This window comes from Bidens hawaiensis, unplaced genomic scaffold, assembly GCF_021521415.1.
Source record: "Bidens hawaiensis isolate Kalapana, Puna unplaced genomic scaffold, B.hawaiensis_p1.1 tig00005663_1, whole genome shotgun sequence".
In the NCBI taxonomy this organism is placed as follows: Eukaryota; Viridiplantae; Streptophyta; class Magnoliopsida; order Asterales; family Asteraceae; genus Bidens; species Bidens hawaiensis.
The window spans coordinates 481,671-504,738 of NW_027491369.1; the positions used below are offsets into that span (position 1 = coordinate 481,671).

General features: G+C 34.2%; 3 protein-coding genes and 1 pseudogene across 3 annotated transcripts; all 4 read left to right on the forward strand.

Moving 5' to 3' along the window:
* Positions 1-2,457: 2,457 nt before the first annotated feature.
* LOC143630422 (putative pentatricopeptide repeat-containing protein At3g05240) lies at positions 2,458-4,581 on the forward strand (annotated as a pseudogene).
* Positions 4,573-6,972, forward strand: LOC143630387 (putative polygalacturonase At1g80170). Its single transcript, XM_077099420.1, has 9 exons — positions 4,573-4,945; positions 5,020-5,148; positions 5,236-5,406; positions 5,506-5,526; positions 5,605-5,812; positions 5,950-6,031; positions 6,129-6,237; positions 6,352-6,468; positions 6,539-6,972. The coding sequence occupies exons 1-9, from the start codon at positions 4,760-4,762 to the stop codon at positions 6,833-6,835; spliced, it is 1,320 nt and encodes a 439-aa protein (XP_076955535.1). The 5' UTR covers positions 4,573-4,759; the 3' UTR covers positions 6,836-6,972.
* Positions 6,973-8,972: 2,000 nt separating this feature from the next.
* Positions 8,973-13,963, forward strand: LOC143630446 (phosphatidylinositol 3-kinase, root isoform). Its single transcript, XM_077099452.1, has 16 exons — positions 8,973-8,999; positions 10,236-10,332; positions 10,407-10,565; positions 10,651-10,857; positions 10,969-11,147; positions 11,229-11,376; positions 11,472-11,567; positions 11,636-11,771; positions 11,863-11,984; positions 12,061-12,255; positions 12,341-12,511; positions 12,587-12,724; positions 12,805-12,959; positions 13,028-13,171; positions 13,257-13,404; positions 13,507-13,963. Exons 1-16 carry the CDS (start codon positions 8,989-8,991, stop codon positions 13,642-13,644), a joined length of 2,244 nt encoding a protein of 747 aa, XP_076955567.1. The 5' UTR covers positions 8,973-8,988; the 3' UTR covers positions 13,645-13,963.
* A 1,470-nt stretch (positions 13,964-15,433) lies between these two features.
* On the forward strand, positions 15,434-17,925 carry LOC143630447 (ADP-ribosylation factor 2). The gene is made up of 6 exons (XM_077099453.1): positions 15,434-15,629; positions 15,784-15,854; positions 15,977-16,096; positions 17,247-17,365; positions 17,489-17,570; positions 17,683-17,925. Exons 1-6 carry the CDS (start codon positions 15,482-15,484, stop codon positions 17,686-17,688), a joined length of 546 nt encoding a protein of 181 aa, XP_076955568.1. The 5' UTR covers positions 15,434-15,481; the 3' UTR covers positions 17,689-17,925.
* Positions 17,926-23,068: the final 5,143 nt, after the last annotated feature.

Here is a 23,068-nt window from a genome sequence, read left to right on the forward strand (position 1 = left end):
TTAAAAACAAAGAGGAAAGACATGACAAATAATGAACAAGGAACGAAAGTTAGAGCGATAAAACTCTTTGCGATTGATCATTGAACACCCGGATGAAAGAACTCTTGATCCTCCTTGGTTCCTAGCTTCAAATCACCTTCAAACCCTTGATAATTCTCTCAAAATCGGCTGCCCAAAGTTGTATATTCGGCTAGGAATGCAATAGTATATATATATAAACGAGCTGGGCTGACCAGGAGGCCTAGGCGCCGCCCGGCCCCTTCCTTCGCGTGCGGCGGCGCCCTCCAAACATAGCCTACGAAATTTTGTTGTTATTTCTTGTTAAATCTTTGCTAAATCTTGATAATTAGCTCCCTTGATCTCCAAGTAATGATGATAAACTTCTAGAACTTTCTTCCTTTGTTTCTCCAAGCCACCATATATATGAAAACATAACTAAACATTAGTGAAGCAATCACGTAACCATTTGACGAACAAAACGAACATAAGCACGAACTTAACCTTCACATTATATGATAGAAAGAATTAAAGCTTAACATTCAAGACACCAAAAGATATAAAACATAATAAATAGATAAAACTTGACTCAAAACCTTAAATAATAAAAGATAAACGGAACTCGAACTAAAACGAACTCAAAACATTAAATAGACATAACTTTACAAGGGAATCGAGATGTATAAATATATGTATATCAAACCCATATAATTTAGGGTAAATATTAAGAAAACCATCAAAATCACCTCTCCAATCCATTCCCTATTATATGGATGAGTTATATGACAACTAAAGTAAAACCCTAAATATAGAGACTCAATTTTGATCCATACTATATAATATATCACCAATCTCCCAATCGTCATTTACTATATAACAAGACAAAAAGAAAAAAATAATAAAGATTAATTTATGGATATGAATAGAGAATAGAATGTGGAAGAATTTTAAATAATAATAGATAAATTTATGAAATGATGTTTTTTAGCTAAATTATAGAAAAATATATATATAGAATGGGCTAGGAATGCTCTAAGCCTTTTGAAACTTTTGTGGGCCCAACTCAATTTCTTCATTCTTTTTCCTTTTTTTCTTTTTAACCCATAAGTTTAATTTGAGAAGCCCAAACACTTATTGTAGAATAGATTTGCAATATGTGCTCTTCATTTTATAGGGTGTTCACGGTTCTGTTTAAAACCGTGAAACCGTTTAAATCAGGCATCGGTTTGGTTTTACGGTCAGTTTTATTTTCTTACTTTCGGTTAGTCAGTTTGAAAGGATTAAAAGTGAACGGTTTGGTTAATACAAAAACCAACTATATAAAACATGACCGAACCATGAGATTTAGTTACATTTTAAATTTTTAAATACATCAAATTAATTATATTCAACCATGTAAATTAGCTAACTATGTAAATTAATTCAAGTGAACACCGGCCTAACTTTAGTAAATTAGTATTTTATTTTTTTTGGCTTATTATTTGGAATGATTATTGGCTCTTAATTGGTATGCTGCTCTCTGGTTCAAACCTAAAAAAATGCATTTTTATTTATGTTAAATGAATGTTTAGAAACTTTATAAACGACGAATGCTTACTAATGCTTGATTGTTTGAAAAATCACATCCTATAAAAAGTATTTACCTTTCTGTAATTCAGATTTTTTATATTAAGAAGAAAACTATAATTCAACTTCTTATTAATAAGGTAACCAAATCAAACTTGAGGTTTTGTTAGTATAATTTTCAAATCGTGAAACAAAACCGGAACCAAACCACTTCTAATAATTCGGTTTGGTTCGGTTTTAAATTTCAACGGTTCAGTTTTTGTTTTTGTTTAGCAGACTGTTGGTAACGGTTTGATTTGCGTTTAACCCATAAACCGTTAAAATCATATCGTAAACATTTTAAGTTACTATTCTTTTCTTTCGCTTTATTATATAAATAAACTTCATAACATCCAACTCCAATTGCTCCACTTTAGCTCGATTCCACTTCATATCTATCGGTCTATCCAACCAGGCAACCATCAACATTGTTTGTGACCGCTTCTCACCTACAAAAACATTAAAAACAATTCAAAGTGTTTCATAAAATATTTCATAACATAATGTGACATATGTATGAAATATGATAGATGTGTTGTGTTATATATGATGAAAGTGGAGTGTTTAAAAATTAAAATGGTATACGTCTATACATATACCTAAATATGTGCCTAACACACATCACATTCTTCCATGGTTTAATTGAATCTCTACCCTTGCTCCCATTGTCCCCGGCTATTCCCTCTACCCCGACCAACATGCAACAACTCTAATGTTAGCGTGTCTAACACATACACACGGTTTAACGTTTTCACGTTTACTATTTGTACGTAGGTTAACAGTTTCACAACAACTCGTGAATAAAACATATTAACAAGAAACCTAAACACTAAACACCCCTTTAATCACAGGAAAATGAAGAAGCAAATTATTGTCCCACTCATCTCAACCTTCACTTCCACGTTTGTACGAAACACATCAACAGCAGCTTCCTTGTTTCCCACGCAATTTCACTCTTACTTCGAACCCAATCCTCGAGACAGAGTTTACACCAACAACAGAGACATTTAAACCTTAATGAATTCCGGGTCAGTTGACTCTGCACTCCAACTGTTCGACGAAATGCCTCAAAGAGACGTAATCACATGGAACATAGTTCTTTCAGGGCTTAAGCGTAATGGGTTGTCAAAAGAACTGTCGTATGTCTATACCCAAATGGTATCGCAAGGATTCGTCGAGAGTTCGTCCACGTTTTCGACGGTTTTGGGTGCGTTTAGTCAACAAGGGCTATATCAAGAAGCAGTTCAAGTTCACAGCAGGGTTATTGTTCTTGGGTTGAGTTTGAATGTGTATGTAGCAAGCGCATTGATTGATCTTTACTTGAATATGGGTCGTGTCGGTTTTGCATTGAGGTTGTTCGATGGTTTACCGGATAGGAACGTTGCGACATGGAATCAGTTACTCAGAGGTTTTAGTGAATTTGGGATGGAACAAAAGTTGGAACTGTATTATAGGATGAAAAGAGAAGGTATTGTGGTTAATGCGCTTACTTTTTGTTATTTGATCCGCTCGTTTGGGAATGAGAGACTTGTTGATCAAGGACGAGAGCTGCATTCGTATGCAGTTAAGGTTGGATGTGCCGAATCCGACATGTTTGTTTCAAATGCTTTGGTGGATTTTATAGTGTTTGTGGGAGTTTAACAGATGTCAAGAAATCATTTGAAGTTATTCCAATACAAGATGTGATTTCTTGGAATTCTTTAGTTTCTGTGTATGCGTATAATGGGCTTGCAACCGATGCTGTGGAGATCTTTTCTATGATAAGAAATCATTTGAAGTTATTCCAATACAAGATGTGATTTCTTGGAATTCTTTAGTTTCTGTGTATGCGTATAATGGGCTTGCAACCGATGCTGTGGAGATCTTTTCTATGATGCAAGAATGTGGAAAGAAGCCATCGATTCGTTCGTTTGTCGGGTTGTTGAACTGTTCAAGAGGGAATGTAAATATAATCCTTGGAAAGCAGATCCATTGTTTTGTCTTGAAACTAGGGTTTGATCGGGATAACTGTTACATTTGTTCTGCTTTAATCGATATGTATGGAAAATGTGGTGAAATAGAAAGTTCAGTGTCGGTATATGAAAGTGTTAGAAAAACTATTGAAGTATGCAACTCGTTGATGACATCATTTGCACATTGTGGTATTGTGGAAGATGTGATTGAGTTGTTTGGTTTGATGGTTGATGAAGGCATAGGGTTTGATGCGGTTAGTCTATCAACCAAAGTCAACACGCTGTCAAAGTCAAAGTCAACTTATGCTAGCTTGGCAAGCTGTAAATTGTTGCATCATTGTGCTGTGAAATCAGGTTTTGATCACGATCTTGCAGTTTCTTGTTCTTTGATAGAAAGTTATTCAAGATTTGGAGACGTTGAATCGTCTTATAAGGTTTTCAAACAGCTTTCTTCTCCAAATGTTATTTGTTTTACTCAATCATAAGCGCGTATTCTCGCCACAAAATGGGAACAGAATGTTGTAAATTTCTTGAATTAATGATTAACAAAGGTCTGAAACCAGATAAAGTGACATTCTTATGTGTGTTAAAAGCTTGCAACCATTCGGGAATGGTTAAAGAAGGAAAGTTGGTGTTTGAGTCAATGAAGACCTTACATGGCATTGACCCTGAAAGTCAGCATTTGGCTTGCATGGTTGACCTTCTTGGACACAAAGGTTTACTTGAAGAAGCTGAGCGGTTGATAAATCAGACACAAGTTAATAACGACATTGTTATTTGGAGTTCACTGTTGCGTCATTGTAGGGCCCACCGTGATGAAACCGTGGGAAAAAGAATTGCAGAAATAGTAATTAATCTTGACCCTAAAAACCCTTCAATTTGGTTACAAGTTTCAAACTTTTATTCAGAAATTGGGGATTTTGAAACCTCTAAACAGATTAGAGACGTTGGACTAGCAAGGAAAATGCAAAGAGGTATGATTACAGTTTGTGAGTGTTTGATGAGTGAAGCAAAAGTATCCAGATAATGTATATTCTTACACTTGAAGTGTTGGTCATATCATGTACTTTAAAGCCAAGCCAGGTACATGACCCACAAAATTTACCATTTTTAGCCCTAATCTATATATATAAATTAATATATCATTTAGTTCACACACATCAAACAGTATCCTGAACCTTGTAGAACTCATAAATCAATAAACCATGAGAAAAACCCTATTCATTTCATTTCTTGCTCTGTTTTTGGTTTGTGAAAACACGGGCATGATTAAAAGTTTGAAAATTAAAGATGACGGAATCGAGTCATGCTCAAGAGAACATGGTATCAAGATTCTTGTGAATGTTGATGGATTTGGTGCTGTTGGAGATGGTGTTTCTGATGACACTAAGGTGAATATGAGGATATTATTTGACTGTAATAAACCATGTTGACCTGTTGACTTATTAGCTTAATGGTTCTTTAGGCATTTGCAAATGCATGGAAGCAAGCATGTTCTACATCACAAGCAGTGCTTTTGGTTCCTCCGGACCGTACTTATAAAGTTAATGCAACACGGTACAGAGGACCGTGTGCTGAAGATCTAATCGTTCAGGTAATATTAATCGTTGAATAAATTGAATTCCTATAATACACGACATATGTCTCTAGAAAATTGGAACATTTTATCTGTGTGACACAGATTGATGGAAATATTGTAGCACCGAACGAGCCTAAAAACTGGGATCCTAAAAACCCAAGAAATTGGCTCTACTTTTCAAATCTCACGGGAGTCGTTTTTCAAGGGCATGGAGTTATAGACGGATCAGGTGCAAAATGGTGGGCTGCATCTTGTAAAAAAAACAAAACAAATGTAGAATTATTCTTATTATTCTTTTTTATCAAATCAACTGATAAGTAAAATATTGACAACCCTTTTTTTTTCCTTATTGGCTTTTTGGGTCGTCTACAGCCTTGTGTAGGAGCTCCAACGGTAAGAAATATACTTCTAAACATTTTTTTTTGTAAACAAATTAACTTTTAACGTGGAAGGCTAAAATGGTCAATGCAGGCACTAACGATCGATCAAAGCTCAAACATAGAAGTGAACGGTCTTACGGTAAAAAATAGTCAACAAATGCATTTTACCGTGTCGCGTTCAGAATCTGTTAGAATTTCTGATGTTATAGTTTCGGCTCCTGAAGATAGTCCGAACACTGATGGAATCCATCTTACCACATCGAAAAATGTGGTTATTCAGAATACTAAAATTGGAACAGGTTTTTGACTTTTTATTTATTTTTTTATTTAATTACACGGATGGTCCCTGCAGTTTGGCCATACTGTAACTTTAGCAACCAAGTTTCAAAAATTGCAACTCTAGACGAACTGTTTGCTTGTGAATTGTGATACTTAGGTGATGATTGCATCTCAATTGTGAGTGGTTGTTCTAATATCAAGATGAAGTCGATATATTGTGGGCCCGGTCATGGAATAAGGTGCTTATTTATTTATTTATTTATATATTTTGTTAATTAGTATTTTGTATGTATTCCCTGTAATCCCAATTAATTTGGACAATTTTGATCATGTCAGTATAGGAAGCCTTGGAAAAGATAATTCCACAGATTTTGTAACCGCGGTAGACGTTGATACGGCTTTCCTTAAAGGCACTACAAATGGCCTCAGGATTAAAACATGGCAGGTATAGTTTCAGTAAAAGTACTTTAATTTTTTTTTTAATAAAGATAATTTAGAGGTTTTTTTGCATTAAGAATACACATTACTACATTAGTCTGCTAACTTGTTTCTGGCACAGGGAGGATCTGGTTATGTTAGAGCCGTGCGATACCGAAACGTTCAAATGGATGACGTGGCAAATCCCATTATTATTGATCAATTCTATTGCGATTCACCTAAAAGTTGTAAAAATCAGGTATTTTCATTCACTTCTAGAAATAACCATGAGAGAACAATAACCGGTTTATTTTTATTGTTATGAATAGACATCAGCTGTGGAGTTAAGTCAAATAATGTATGAGATCATTCATGGAACATCAAAGAGTCCAAACGCTATGAAATTTGCGTGCAGTGACACAGTCCCCTGCAAAAACATTGTTCTTATTGATATCAACTTAAAACGGACAGATGAGAAACCAGCTCAAACGTTCTGCAACTCGGTTAACGGATTTACCTTTGGTTATGTTCAACCACCTGCAGACTGTTTGATGTCCGTTAACAACTCGGTTATCAAATCTGAAACTGAATGCAAGAGTGAGTATTTGATTCATAGTGAACTTTAGTTTGTTTTCTTTATACTTCTAGTGGTTCTAGAGGGCAATCCGCGTAGCATTTGAAGATTTTTTGAGGATTTGATTGTCGTGTTTATATGTCGGGTATATATTTTGAGTTTTAACGAGACTAGAATATTGGTTTTGGGCATGGTTAATCAGTTGTGTAAGGGTTTTATAACATTGCTTATTGAGATATAATGGCTTGAATATAGATCAGAAAATTTTAAAACTGTATACTGAACTCCAAAACATCACCGTCTTTTTCGTTGTCGTCTTCATTTTTGATTTCACATTTATTATCGCCTGCGTCGTATGGAACTTATTGGTTTCTACAGGTGGTTACAGTTCCACAAAGACTTCATAATAATCATCATAGTCATCATCATCATCATCATCATCGTACTCAGTATATCCCACCAATAGCAATGCTATGGTAGGGTCTGAGGAGGGTAAGATGTAGACAGCCTTACCTCTATCCGATAGGGATAGAGAGACTGCTTCCGGTGAGACCCCCGGCTCGATAGTGGTTTTGCATCAAGCCTTGGACATAAGGCACATAGCACTCAATCATCGGGACATCGGCTGATTGGTGCATGTGCCCTTGTCTTTCAGCTATCAACGCCACCACATGATGCCTGATTAACCTTCCGCCACTTTTAACGTTATTTTCACGAGATTAGTAAAATAACGTCAAAATTAGTGCAATTTTACTTTTGCCCACCCGAGGGTTCACACAAATATACATTATATGCGTGCACCGCAAGCAGAGCGTATAATAATCATCATAGTCTTTTTTGAAATTCAAAAGATGTACAAATGAAAGTTTAAACCAGGAATAAAGTTATGGTCAATGTTATCTAAGGATTCTAAGCCGTAAGCATCAAAGCGCATATTAGTTTTCGATTAGAAAACATATTTTATAAGAAATAAGATAAACGAAAAATGAGTGCTTAAAATAAGAAATAAACTAGTTTTTTTCAAATAAAAAGTATGTATAACAAAAAACCATATACGTATTAGCAATATTTGTCATTCCCACTTTGGTGGGGTGGTAAGGTGGTATAGGTGTAAAATGGGAGGTCATGGGTTCAATACCCATAGTGTACAAAAAAAAAAAGAAATTAGCTGTTCAAAAAAAAAAACGTATTAGCAATATTTTGAAAAAGAAAAGGGTATATAAGCAAAATGGGTGAGAACAAAAGATGAAAAAAAAAATCATGAAATAATAATCAAGTATTTTGCTTAACTAAAACCCCTCATGCTTTTTGTACGAAATTAGCCGATCATCTTTGAATACATGTCACAATGTTGTAATATTCTTTTCTTTAGATGTTAACCTTCTTTTAAAATTATGTGATATGAACCAAAGATTTTTGGTGCGTTAGTACGTTACTATTCAATGATTATCGGTTTTCAAATTAACTTGACATAGGAATGAAATTTTTTTCTAAATTAAATAATAACCAATTTTCATATTTATTCATATTTATTCAATTTAATTTCAAATTAGAATGAAATATAAGGTAACAGTGAAGTTTTTTTCTTCCTTTTTATGAAATAATAACTAATTTTAATAATTCAATTCAATGATTATCGGTTTTCAAATTAACTTGATATAGGAATGAAGTTCTTTCTTTTTACTAAATAATAACCAATTTTCATATTTATTAATTTTTATAAAACTAGAATTTAATGATTGTCTTTTTTTCCTCTCAAATTAGCATGAAATATAAGATAACAGTGAAGTTTTTTTTAATAAAAAAAAACAAGTTCTTATAATTATTCCATTTAAGTTACACTAAAAAAAGTATTAAACAGTAATTAAGATTATATGTTTTATTGAAAAATTTAATTTTAAAAAATACTATACATAAAACTAATGTCTTGTAACTTTTTTTTGAATGACAAAAAATCTCACGTGCAAATCTTTTCTTTTAAGGCTATGTCTAAAATCAACTCCTCGACTGTACTGATGCACGGGAATCGAATGAAATCCGTAAACTCTCATCTCTTATCGGGTTCAAAACCTTAATTAACCTCTTCACCTAAATATCCTTCGAATTAGGACAAGCAGTCTTCCCAATATACAAATTGTTAGGATAATGGTTAGAACAAAGTGAGTAACCCAAAACTATTTATGTGGTGCTCTCTTTGGTCTTCCCATGAGAACTAGGTTAGTTTTGCCTCTTAATTAATTGCTTTATTAACAAACTAAAACAAAAAATAATAAAACTTTACTAACTCTATTAAAGTTCAGAGGTACAAACATATATAAATCGCTCATAGTTATCAAATACGCTAGGCGCACATAAGGCGCATAGGCCTTGCCTAGGGCCTAGGTGCAAAAAAACAAGGGCCTGAAGAAAAAGCGCACTTGAATAAAAAATTAATATATAATACGTATATGAAAAATAATACTATTCTTCAAATAAAATAAACAAAAGCTATTATATAACATTTAATATCATCTAATTAGTACCAAAAGTTCTAAAATAGTCAAGATTTAAATGTAATTCCAGAACTTAAATAACAGAATGTATCAATATAATGTCTTTGACCTCTCCTAGATCTAAGTTTTAATAGCACTCCTTGAGTTTCTTTTGCTCAGCTTTTATCTTCTCATGTTCTTGGCATAGACAATGCTGAAGCGCTCGCCTAGGAACTAGAAGCGCATTTATAGACCCTCGCCTAAAAAATGGGCCTAGGCACAAGAAGCGAGGGCTTTTAATAACTATGAAATCGCTTAAAGAAAATGAACTATTAGAGTTCAGGGTCTTATGATGATTAAATTAAAGTTTGGGGGGGGGGGGGGGAGGGTGGGTAAACTGGTATTAAATAAATGTAGCCATGTGATAACTTTCTTAAAGTTCAGGGGTAGAAATGTAAATTTGTTAAAAAAAAGTTGATCTAATAAGGAAAAGCCATGTGATGAATTACAACTATTCACGTGTTACATTTTCAAACGTGAATAGTTGTAATTCATGATAGCTTCACATGGCGTTCCCTTAGACCATGTGTAGCGGTGGAGGGGGAAAACGCTCCGTCCTTCTCCATTGGGTTTAAACTTCCTTGGCCCCACCTTCAAGCGTTGTGTACAAAACGCTCAAGTGACTTTTTGAAGCCAAAACGCCCTTGGGGGGCGATGCTCCCCGGCGTTTTGGGGAGTTTTCCCACCATCACAACGCCCACTATGTTAATACGTTTGGTCTTAGTAATCCAACTTTATTAATGAATTTACGTTTCTACCCCTGGACTTTATGAGAGTTGTCACACGTACTTTAATGATTCTTTTTCTTTAAACAGTTTACGCTTCTACCCCTTCTTTTTATTTAACCAGTTTACGTTTCAACTCCTGAACTTTAATGGAGTTATCAGTTTAGTATAGTTGATATTAATAAACTATGTTCAGGCTAGAGTCTTCTGGTCCGCCATTTTGCTGGAGTGAACTAATTACGTTGAGTACCAAATACCGAGACTTAACTGCCAACACTCAACTTGCAGTAACAGTAAGTTATTAATAATCAAGAATTTTAATTTTGTAAAACCAAGATTTTCTGAATTTAGTTTTTGTTTACTGTAGGTTTGGGATGTTTCATGTGGGAAAGACGAGGGTTTAGTTGGTGGGGCCACTATCCATCTTTTTAATGTGAAGAAACAGCTCCAAACAGGGAAGCACAAACTTAGGCTTTGGCAAGGGAAAGAAGCAGATGGATCAATTCACTCTACTACTCCTGGAAAGGCTATTTTGTAAACACATTATATTTTTAAATCTATAATATCGAACATGTTACTTATTACACGTTATTGAATACTAATGTGTGTAGGTTCCTAAAGAGGAACGCGGGGAATTGGAGCGTTTGGAGAAGCTTGTGAATAAGTATGAACGAGGGCTAATCCAACGAGTTGATTGGTTGGACCGACTCGCTTTTAAAGCTATGGAAAAAATCAAGGATCGTGAGAGCAGTAAAAATGGAAGTCATTTGTATCTGCTTATTGATTTCTGCAGTTTTGAACATCGAGTTGTTCTGCAGGTGCTATATTATTATTGTTATTTTTATTATTACTATTTTGTTATTATTTTTTTAATAATCCGATACATAAATTGGTCAGTCGGTTGTGACTTTTGTGTTTTGATATTGTAGGAATCGGGGCCAAATTTATTAATACCGGCTTCTATAAATTCAACTAATGAACTGGTTACTGTGTGGGATCCGGAAGTGGGGAAAATTAATCCTTCTGAGCACAAGCAATTGAAGCTTGCAAGGAGTTTGAATCGTGGTATTATTGATAGAGATCTTAAGCCCAGCTCTACTGAAAGAAAGTAAGTTGTACTCAAATTCTAGTCATTCAGTTTCATAAATGTTGTATAATTAGTTGAAAACCTTTGTATCCTGGTTATTAGGTCAATACAAAGAATACTGAAGTACCCACCAACACGCACTTTAAGTGGAGATGAAAGACAGTTATTGTGGAAATTTCGGTTCTCGTTAATGTCGGAGAAACGAGCTTTAACAAAGTTTCTGCGTTGTGTTGAGTGGAGTGATGTTCAGGTACATAAATGATATAACCCCCCCACCCACACACAAAATAAAGATGTACTGAACTACTGATGTACACATATATGATATGTCGTTATGTATTTCAGGAAGCAAAGCAGGCAATTGAACTGATGGGTAGGAGGGAAATGATTGATGTATGTGATGCATTAGAGCTTTTGTCTCCTGTTTTTGAGAGTGAAGAGGTATGCTATGAGTTATTACAAAGTTCAGTTTACACCACTTGCAATCTAATTTTGACTTATATCAACAGGTTCGTGCACATGCTGTTCGCGTGCTTGAACGAGCTGACGATGAAGAGCTTCAATGTTATTTACTTCAGCTGGTTCAAGCTTTGCGGTTTGAACGCTCTGATAAATCCCGTCTTTCTCAGTTTCTCGTGCAACGTTGTAGGTTACCTGTCACGTTTATAAATATAAAATTTAACTAAATCTCTTACTTGTTTCTGAAATGTGACATTTTTCTTTTGATTCTTTGCAGCATTATCCAACATTGAGTTTGCTAGCTTCCTTAGATGGTATGTTGCTGTTGAACTTCGTGACCCTGCTTATGCTAAACGTTTCTATTCCACCTATGAAATGCTGGAAGAAAATATGATGAAGGTAAGAAAATATGATTAAAAAAGTTAATCAATATAATATGAGGAAATTATGATTGTTTTTGCTTTTGACTTTACAGTTGGGAATGGGAGCTGTTGATGATGGTGATGTTTATAAATTATGGCAGAGTCTGGTCCGCCAGACAGAATTGACAGCTCAGCTTTGTTCTATAATGAGAGATGTAAGAAACGTAAGAGGCGGAACTCAAAAAAAGATAGAAAAGCTTAGACGTCTGCTTTCTGGGCTTCTTAGTGAACTTACATACTTTGAGGAGGTAATATTATATATTCTAGAAGTTCCTAAACATTTAGCGTATCATGTGCGACACGTGCCACTGAATTCTTGACCTTGTTTTGTAGCCTATACGATCGCCTTTGGCGCCTACGGTTCTTATCACGGGTATTATTCCATCAGATTCATCAATATTTAAAAGTGCATTGCATCCTTTACGTCTCGCGTTTAGAACATCTGACGGCGGATGCTTAAAGATTATTTTCAAGAAAGGAGATGATCTTCGACAAGATCAGTTGGTATATATTATATAAGTTAATCTTTTCTCTTTTCAGTTTTTTTGTGAGGCCTGAATATGTTGGTCATATTTGTAGGTTGTCCAAATGGTATCCCTTATGGACCGTTTGCTTAAACTGGAAAATCTTGATCTACATTTAACACCATACCGTGTGTTAGCAACCGGGCATGACGAGGGCATGATGGAATTCATACCATCCAAGACTTTAGCTCAGGTGTGTATGATTATCATTTTGGTCTTTAACTTCGACACGTGTTGTAAACTGTAATGTTATATTAATTTATTTGTTTGCAGATTCTTTCAGAGCATAGAAGTATTACAAGCTACTTGCAAGAATTTCATCCAGATGAAGAGGGCCCGTTTGGGATTACAGCCACGTGTCTTGAAACGTTCATTAAAAGCTGTGCGGGCTACTCGGTGATCACATACATACTCGGCATTGGAGACAGGTGACTTGTTTATATACTATTTATTACCTTTGCCACACAACATTTCTCTTAATATTATATATTTGTAGGCACCTTGACAATCTTCTACTTAGGGATGATGGCCGTCTTTTTCATGTTGATTTTGGTTTTATTTTGGGTCGTGATCCGAAGCCTTTCCCACCACCAATGAAGCTTTGCAAAGAAATGGTGGAGGCTATGGGTGGAGCAGAAAGGTATAATAATAATGACAGTATAATAATAGTAATGCTCGTATTAAAATGTGAATTAACAATCTACATTGCCACATCACACATGCAGCCAATATTATACGAGGTTCAAATCCTATTGTTGTGAGGCGTATAACATCCTTCGCAAGTCAAGTAACCTAATATTAAACCTCTTTCATTTGATGGCTGGCGCTAACATTCCAGATATAGCTTCCGATCCTGAAAAGGGCATTTTAAAGGTGCACTATACACTTAAAGCGTTAGCAGGTCAACCCATTTATTAAATGGGTTGTGTTTAGGTTAACCCGTTTACTAAACTTGATCCTTGTTGACTTCTGTAGCTTCAAGAGAAATTTCGGCTGGACTTAGATGACGAAGAGTGTATACACTTCTTCCAGGATCTTATTAACGAGAGTGTTAGTGCTTTGTTCCCGCAGATGGTTGAGACCATTCACCGTTGGGCACAATACTGGAGATGATCATTGATCATACACGGATTTGATTTATTTTATTGGTTTATCTAACTAATTTTCTAAAGACTATATTTGTATATTCAGTTTGCTGAATGCCACTTTTTATTCAGGTTGTAAAAGGCTTCTGTATAGAGTTTGTAAAAAATATTTATATCTATGTATATTATTGGTTTAATTAGTTTGTAAAATGTTGGCAAGAATTAGTCTTGTGTTTATCTTTCTTTCAAAGTAAACTGTGGAAAACTAGCACATTAAGGAAATGAATATTCTTTTTTCTACTTATTCAAATTCTCGATAAATTCAAATTTGGTGCCTAGAGGTTTTATTGTATATGATGAAAGCTGGCCAATAAAAATGAAGTAAAGAATTAAGAATCACCAATATTGTCATTTTCACGAAGCTTTTCATTTTCAATATTGATATTAATTTTGTTAGAAAACTATTGGCACAAATTGAAATAGGTAAATCATTAAATTATCCATGTTACCGTATGCACACTGTAAAACACCTTTTCACACCATAATATAACGTATACACTATGACATTGTATCACACCCTACCAAATTCGTAGTTTTAGAAACGAAATGATCAAAATGAAAACATGTACATATCACCAAAGCATGTCTATAAAGTGTAAACTCTAAACACCTTCACATCCTCGTATACACACTCGTCCTTGTCCCTTATTCGATGGTCATAGCCTATACAAATGGTCTTTCTCTCCTAATTCTACCCGTCCTTTAATTTAAAAGGCATGTTCCGTGCCACAACACTTTGATTGGCCCACATGACGAGATATGGTGTAGTCATGCTAGCCTTTTAAATTTAATATATATTAATTATTTTGTGTCTTACTAATTTATGTTTACAATTTAGCGCGACACCGTCGATATGTTTAATTATTTGGGGGATGCTAGTTTATGTTTTTCGATTTGGTGTCGGTACCGTCGCTACCAGCATAATTCGCATCGATTTACTGCCACAACAAGCAAATTTTGTTTTTGTTTTCTAATACATTAATTTGTTGTATTTGGACGTTGACGAATTTATTTTTCACTTTAGCTCCCGTATCGCAACCGAATTATCATCAACTCGCAGCCACACAGCACGAGAAGTACATATCTTTCTAAAAAATGTTTATTAGTTGAGTTTACCCTTTTAATTTTATTGTTTACGAACTTAGCCAAAAAAGAGGACCGAAATGTCCATAGTGAAAATGTTGATGGTTGGTAGCAATAGCCGGGGGGTGGGCTCCACATATTCATCATCGGTTTTGTCGCCCTCATTATTCATTCATTCATTCTTCATACCTCATTCTCTCTCTGCTTTCTCTCTCGAAGAACCTTGTCTCTCTCAGGTAAATATCTTCAGATCCAGATCTATCTCTACGATTATTATTGTTATTATTATCTCATATTTATGTATAATTCTGTCTTCGCTAGGTCTTTTATTTGGATCTCTACGATTATTATTATTATTATTATTAGTCAAATTCATGATTTAGGTTTATGCATTTTGATTGATTGATATTTGTACCCCGATCTGAATAGGTGCTAATGTTACTCGCATATCAGATCCATTAATAGTTAATTATTTGGTGCATCTGTTTATTAGGTTTGCTGATTAATTGCCTTGATGTGTTATATTTTGATCTGGAATTCTGAATAATATATCGGCCAGGGGCTTTTGTTTGAAAAAAATAAGCATAATGTTGATCTAGGTGATGATTATTTAATCTGTATATGTGTATAGTATCTGTTGTATTTTTATAAGATCTGTTTTGGAATGTTGGTTTCATTTATAATGTTTTAATAATCTTATAGGGATCCTAACTAACTAGAGGATGGGGCTAACTTTCACCAAGCTCTTCAGCCGGCTTTTTGCCAAGAAAGAGATGCGTATATTGATGGTGGGTCTCGATGCGGCTGGTAAGACCACCATTTTGTACAAGCTCAAGCTTGGCGAGATTGTCACCACTATTCCTACCATAGGTAATCATTTTAAGTAATGGTCTCAATTTGTTTTGATTCCGATATCAGCTACAAGTTGTTATTTATGTTACTGATATTTACTTGTTGACTCGTCTACAAGATATGTTATGCGCAAAGGTAGAACTTTTATGGCTAATGAGGTTATTATTTGCAGGTTTCAATGTGGAGACTGTAGAGTACAAAAACATAAGCTTCACAGTGTGGGATGTTGGAGGTCAAGACAAGGTAGAATGATCGCTTATTTGTGACAAAAACTTAATATTTGTTTGGATGTTTTAACATTTTTTGTGATCATTACTGTTTAAGTGCGCGTGTGAGTATGTGACAGTAATTTATTGTTTATGTAGATTCGTCCATTGTGGAGGCACTATTTCCAGAACACCCAAGGTCTTATATTTGTGGTCGATAGCAATGACAGGGACAGAGTTGTTGAGGCGAGAGATGAATTGCACAGGATGTTGAATGAAGTAAGTTTAAAGTTTCTAAAACTTACTTTTTTTGCCTCTTATCAAAAGACATGTGGTTTTATAATTTAGTTATAAAGGACAAAACCGTTTACCTTATTCATTTGTTTACCTCTTCTTGAGTATATTAAGAGCTTTTATCCAATCAGATAATCACATTGGTAATAAACTCGAGCCGGGGGTCTCACCAGAAGCAGCCTCTCTATCCCTATGGGATAGAGGTAAGGCTGTCTACATCTTACCCTCCTCAGACCCTACCATAGCATTGCTATTGGTGGGATATACTGAGTACGATGATGATGATGACATTGGTAATAAACAGTAAGAGCTTTTATCCAATCAGATAATCACATTATTATTATTTTACCTCTTCGACATTGGTATATTAGTTATAAAGGACAAAACCGTTTACCTTATTCATTTGTTTACCTTATATTCCTTTATAACTAAATTATAAAACAAAAAAAATAATAATAATGTGATTAAACCGTTTACTTTATTCATTTGTTTACCTCTTCTTGAGTATATTATTTTTTTCAGTGGAAAACAAAGAAAATGACTGTTTTTCAGGTTCTGTGCCTGTGTGCCATCCAAACTGAAAGCAACATTTTTTATGCTCAATTTTATCCTGTTCTCTAATTTTCTAACAATTCCTCAAGGTCGATTTAATCAGATCTGCAGCAAAAAAGATAAATAAATAACTCATTCCAAAAGGTCCACTTTGCACTATTTCTATGCGACTATGCCCCGAACAGTTTTTTTTTAAAATTGTATGTAGACTCTCAGATAAGTTGTATGTCCTGCTTTTGAAATTCTATGGACATTACTTAGTAATGTGAAGAATTTTACAACAAACGTCACTAGGTTTCGTTAAAACTTTTAAAGCGGGTCCTTTTGTGTGGAGTGTTAGGAGTTAGTGTGTCATTATCTTAATTTAGTGTTAATTTTTGGTAATATTGGTTTATGAAATGTATCTGGCCTAGATGGGTTTGATTAATGCAAGTGGTTTAAAATGTATCAATCTGTTGGGTCACTTAATGGATTGGTGGAATTGTGGAGAACATGCTATATAGAGCCAATAATGTATGAATTTTGTACTATTGCTACCATTAAGTTGCTATGTTTACTAAAATGCCATATTTATTGATGGCAGGATGAGTTGAGAGATGCAGTTCTTTTGGTGTTTGCTAACAAACAAGATCTTCCAAATGCAATGAACGCTGCTGAAATCACTGATAAGCTTGGCCTCCACTCTCTCCGACAGCGCCACTGGTAATAAACATTAAGAGCTTTTATCCAATCAGATAATCACATTATTATTATTTTTTTTTCATTTTAATTTTATTGCTATATTCCAATTGGCTGATTTAGAAACTCACCTATTCGTTTGCTCAGGTACATCCAGAGCACTTGTGCAACTTCTGGAGAGGGACTTTATGAAGGTTTGGACTGGCTTTCCAACAACATAGCAAACAAGGTAAGTACTACTGGTTTTGACATTATTTATAATTAAAAAAAAAGAACAGAAAAGTGTGCGCGGATTGGCTACAATTGTGAGTAATATGCAATATTTGTTAATCTTTTTACAGGCATGAGGTAACGGTGGAGCTTGGCAGTTTGTGGTACTGGTTTTGGAAGTTGTTATTTGAAAGGGTAATTTGGTTTAATATACATTGTTCGTTTGGATTGAAAGTTTGTGTTTGGTAGGTTGGTTGGTATTATTCTTTTAATTTGAAATTGTTATGTTTTTGTGGTGGATAGATTTACCATGTAGTTTGTTGGTATGCTATTATTATTATTATATGATATGGTAAATTCAGTAACTCTGCAAATGCTTCATGTTATTCAATAGGTGCTGTTCTTTTACATGATATATGAGGTACACTTTTAACTGTTTGTGTGTATTAAAAATACTTTAAATAGTTTTAAAGTACTTGGAAAGAGCATGAAGAAATTAACGATACTGCTAATACTAACACATCTTATAAGTTAATAATCTTAGTGGTTGTGTTTATATTCTTATTCCAAAGTTAAAACTCAAATCTCATTAAGCAAGAACATGTAAACATAATTAGCTAAAGAACAAAAGTGTTTGTATACACAATCAGATCATTAACACAATGATCTGAATAACTGCACTACTACAGTCAACTGGATTAGATGATGCGGCACCTTGATGAATCTAAACCCTAAGCTACAACTTACAACAACTCGCGAAGATATTCAGAGTGAATTGAGAGAAAATGTTTAGTTGTGAGTTGAGAGAAAGTGTGGTGTCAAACTTAAACCTTCACACACTTTCACAGTTTCACTCATACACTCCAGATAACAAAACAGGTATACCCACACTCTCGCGATCCGTGTGTTCTTCTGAGAGAAAACGGTTATCAGGTAGTATGGAATCTATAGATAACCGGTTGCCCCAAGAAGACATACCGCGCAGGTAGAGGTGCACAGTCTAACAGGTTAACTAATTAGAAATCCGAAAAAACCAATTACAAACCGCCGGTTAGAAACCGGTTTATATTATTGATTTCGGAACTGGTTACAAACGGTTACCCAAAATTTTTTAAAATTATTTTATTAAAAACCAGTTTTTATCCGGTTATTCACCAACCGGTTAACCGATTTTTTTTTATTTTTACCAAAATTTGTTAGTACCCGACCCGATTAACCGGTTTAACCGTTTATCTACTGCCAAATTATTAACCAGTTATTGGTTAGCCGGTTAATTGGAATGTGCACCTCTACGCGCAGGTGGCCCAAATGTCGAACTCAACATTCAAGCTCCAGTCCATTCCATTCCATTCCGAGCAGTCCACACACTCAGCAAGCCCAAACCAGAAATATTAAAAACAAACAATAACGTGTATTAGAGGTGCATTGATACCCGGTTCGGGACCGGTTCTTACCTGTACCCGATCCGCGGGTACGACCTGGCCAAAACCCGACCTGTCCCTACCCTACCCGGAAAACCCGGTCAAATACCCAGAACCGCTTCCCACTCGACCCGTTTTTGACTTTTGTTGACCATACCCAACCGGTTCCGGTTCCTAAAAGTACCAGTTTGTGCACCTCTAACTTGTATTTGCTAAAAATAAATAAGATAAAATCATAAAAAGTTGAATTTGTGGAGCACCCTGGCCTTACGTTGTAACATTTCAACAACTTACAAGTCTTTGTTGTTATTACTTATTACTGGTGTTGTGTATGCTATACTAGGCAGGGTGTTTGTTATTTAGGTTCAATTCGAGCTAATATGCAACTTTAGTTAAGTTTTTAAATTTGAAAAATGTACTTTTTAATTTTTAAAATTAGAGCTTTAGAAATTGATTAAAATCCATTATAACTAAGGGCCTGATCTAATTCAGCTAGTTTGAAAAAAAAGCCTTTTGTCATTGAGTCAATTTTTATGTTTTTACAAACTGTACATATGAAAATCAATTTAGCCTGGTCTTTCATTTGTAACGAAACCATAAATGTTCAACTGACTACTTTCAAAGAAACATAAAAAAGTTCTCGCCTAGAGACTTACACCAAGTAGTAGGATGGGAATGGGACGATCAATGCGCCTTAACGAAAAGAATGGTCCATAAAACTTAACATCCTTAGTCTCGTCACGGTCATAAGAGAGTTTTTATGACCAATTTGGAATGTGATAACAAGTATGTGTATATGAGAGTAAGAAAATTAAATGAAAGAGTTAAGGGTGTGATGAATGCTACATAAGTTGTTTAGTTCTATATATAATGTAAACTTGTGCGAGCACTCATCTCTTAGTCGTTTGAATTGCATTGGGAAGGCATGTAGTCGTTTATCTGTGTATGGATCTCCTCGCGTAGTATTATTAATGACATAATGGGTTCGCATGTATTATTAATGTTTGTTTGTATAGTTAACTTAGTTTGTATGTTCATCACAATTTGTTTTATTATTAATCCCAAACCATACCCAAGAATGTAGAAGAATGAAGAGAACAAATAACAAAATTTGATCACTAACACATAGATTTACAAACAACCAAATACATTGAGAACAACAAAACTAGGGAATCATCATAGCGACGACACCATAACAGATGAAAACAAAGAATAGAGTTCTGACTTCTGAGAGACGAGGAGTCATATTTTGATGATATAAATGATCTCCCTTGAACGTGTGTAATACATACGAAATAGACTTAAATCACATGCGTTTGAGCCCAGCCACATACATAAACCATATTAGCTCCGCTTCAAGTCTTTAGCCAATACTCAAACAACTAGCCGGCTCAAACCCATCATTCTCAATTTCACATGAAACACAAAACAAGTTAATCATTAGTTTGGACAAAAAACCAAACGTTTACGTTTGTTATTGAATTGAAACATACACATAATTTAACATTGTCTCACCGCCTACCTCGTCTAGTTTCAACATGTCGTGCCTTTTGGTCACTTCCTAGGTACTTCCTATCGTTTTGTGGCATGTCAGGTTATGACTAATGATTGATCAAGACATGTACCCTTGTTCTCGCCTTCTATTGGTTTATCTTCTTGTGTCCCGGACTTGTGCCTTAAGCCTTTACGTTAGATTATATTTAAGTGTGGATATTTGTTTTCGTGACTTGGACTTCGTTTAGGATGTTGTTAGACTGGGACACGAGTTCCTTTAGCATGGTGTTACAGTAACTTAAGATATGATTATATGAGTTATGTGGTGTAAACATGGATAATTGAGATCTAACCCCTTCAACATTGTTTATTCATTCAAATATTAATTAAGAGTACTTATGTGAGGCATAATTGGGGCACTAAGTTTTCAAGAGTTAATCATCATTTCACTTGGTGGATACGGGAATTCAGCAACGCTTTACGGGAACTATAAATACACATCAAGTTGACCTTTTTTCACATGTTTATATCTTTTCTCATTATTCATTAATATGAACATCAAACTTGATCAACAAAAAAGTAAACAATAATCGTGTTGGTAAATATTTATGAGGTGTATTTAACCTTTAGGCCATTTCTTATATAGATTTTATATTCTTTAGGAATCTCGATATTAAGTGAACTTCAACGAAAATCAGTAGACGTTAATCAAATTAAATTTTTTAAAATATTTTTGAACCATATAATAACAAACAAAGAAAGTGTCTAAATCTTTGTTTTCAGATTTGATAATGCACAATTTATGTAGTGCATAAATTCAATATTAAGATAAGATAGTTTATATTTCAATCTAAATCATGTGTCATACACCATCCAAATTGTGATAAGATGCCATCTGAAAAAGACAATACTCCAACCCATTTAAACTATTGGAAATGAATATAACAAAACAAAATAAACTTCTTTATATCGTGTTTAATGTATACGTTTCATACTTGATACGTCTTTGTAGTGGCCTCCACAACTCGGTATATCTTTTGAATGTTCGGTGCAAATGATACAAAAACCGGCTCACAAGAAACTGCGTGGAACACAACATTCTGTCCTGAACATATTCGTGAATTCGCACTATGACAATAACTACATATTAAAACAAAGTCACAAAGAAAGCACAACCCATAAAGTCACAAACATCAGGTATCAAGATGACCTTTTTTTAGGCCTATAACCTAAAAAGCAAGAGCTTTAAATTTACTTTTTAAAAAAATTTTACATCACTTTTTATGTAATTACTATTTTTCTTTTCTTTTCTTTTAGAAAACGAAAACTTGGTAACTTACACATTCTTGAACCATACTCTTAAATTATATTTTCTTACAATCACAGAGCTTGAAACTATTTAGAAAAACAAATACTTATCCAACATAATGGTATCGCTAAACTAACATCCGTTACTAGTTAGTTGTTGTAAAAAGGTAACCCGTGGCATCAAAACTAAATGTTCGTCAAGATATACACAATCTAGATATAAAAGATTGCAAGTTGCATAGTCAAAAGAAAAGTCAAAATCAAATTCAACAAAGTAGATGGCTCCGGAAATTTGACATTGAGGGACCAATAATATTTGAAAAATTAATATACTCATGTCGTATATAAAATTCGAAGTTATCAACTCCTTTAATTATGCAAACTACCAATTGGAAGCATTCCAATTTCCAAATAATGGTACGATAGGAGATACAAGATGATGTGTACTTTTTATATGTCACATGTAATTATATGATTGTATTATATTGTACACTATGTAATACGGTACAAATGTACAATACTATAATATAGGTGAAATACAAGAGGTAAACAAGATATCCAACCAGATATTGGATTCATATAATTAAAAATTAAAATCTTCTTTCATATTCGTTACACGTCATATAACTTGTTTTATATTTTTCATGATTACATTTTCTTTGAATAACAACCTACACACACATTTTACTCTACTCCAATGGGACTTTGGCCATGTAAATGAATCAAACAAACACGAACACAGATATGTTCATGTTCATTCATATAACTTTAAAAGAATATAAACACGAACACTTAATCAGACAAATATTTGTGTTCATCTTTGTTCGTTTAAAAAACGAACATGTTTGTGGTTGTTCATATTTGTTCATTTAAAATATAAACCAATAGTTCACGGACATAAAAGAACATCATTGAACAAATAAACGAGCAAAAATGAATATATATATATATATATATACATATATATATATAAACAAACATAAATGAACACAAAGAAACATCAGTGAACACAAATGAACATATACAAAACATTAAGTAGATTACTCAACTAAAGTTTAATAAAAAATGAACATAAACGGACATAAATGAACGAACATAAATGAGCGAACATAAATGAAGGAATGAAACATGCATTCATGTTCATCCGTTTAACTAAATGATCGAAAACTTTTTTTCAGGTTCGTTCATTTATTAAATGAACAATAAATGAACGAACATTAATAAACTTCCCGCTGAATATTTCAAAAACAGTTCCATAACGTTCAGCTTGTTTACGTGCGGGACTCAAACCCTC

Coding starts and splice junctions, on each gene's coding strand:
- LOC143630387 (XM_077099420.1), top strand. CDS start 4,760: ATGAGAAAAACCCTATTCATTTCATTTCTTGCTCTGTTTTTGGTTTGT. Junction 5,407..5,505: donor GTAAAAAAAACAAAACAAAT/GTAGAATTATTC, acceptor GGTCGTCTACAG/CCTTGTGTAGGAGCTCCAAC. Junction 5,527..5,604: donor CTTGTGTAGGAGCTCCAACG/GTAAGAAATATA, acceptor TGGTCAATGCAG/GCACTAACGATCGATCAAAG.
- LOC143630446 (XM_077099452.1), top strand. Junction 12,725..12,804: donor CATCCAAGACTTTAGCTCAG/GTGTGTATGATT, acceptor ATTTGTTTGCAG/ATTCTTTCAGAGCATAGAAG. Junction 12,960..13,027: donor ATACTCGGCATTGGAGACAG/GTGACTTGTTTA, acceptor ATATATTTGTAG/GCACCTTGACAATCTTCTAC.
- LOC143630447 (XM_077099453.1), top strand. CDS start 15,482: ATGGGGCTAACTTTCACCAAGCTCTTCAGCCGGCTTTTTGCCAAGAAA. Junction 16,097..17,246: donor TGCACAGGATGTTGAATGAA/GTAAGTTTAAAG, acceptor TATTGATGGCAG/GATGAGTTGAGAGATGCAGT. Junction 17,366..17,488: donor TCTCTCCGACAGCGCCACTG/GTAATAAACATT, acceptor TCGTTTGCTCAG/GTACATCCAGAGCACTTGTG.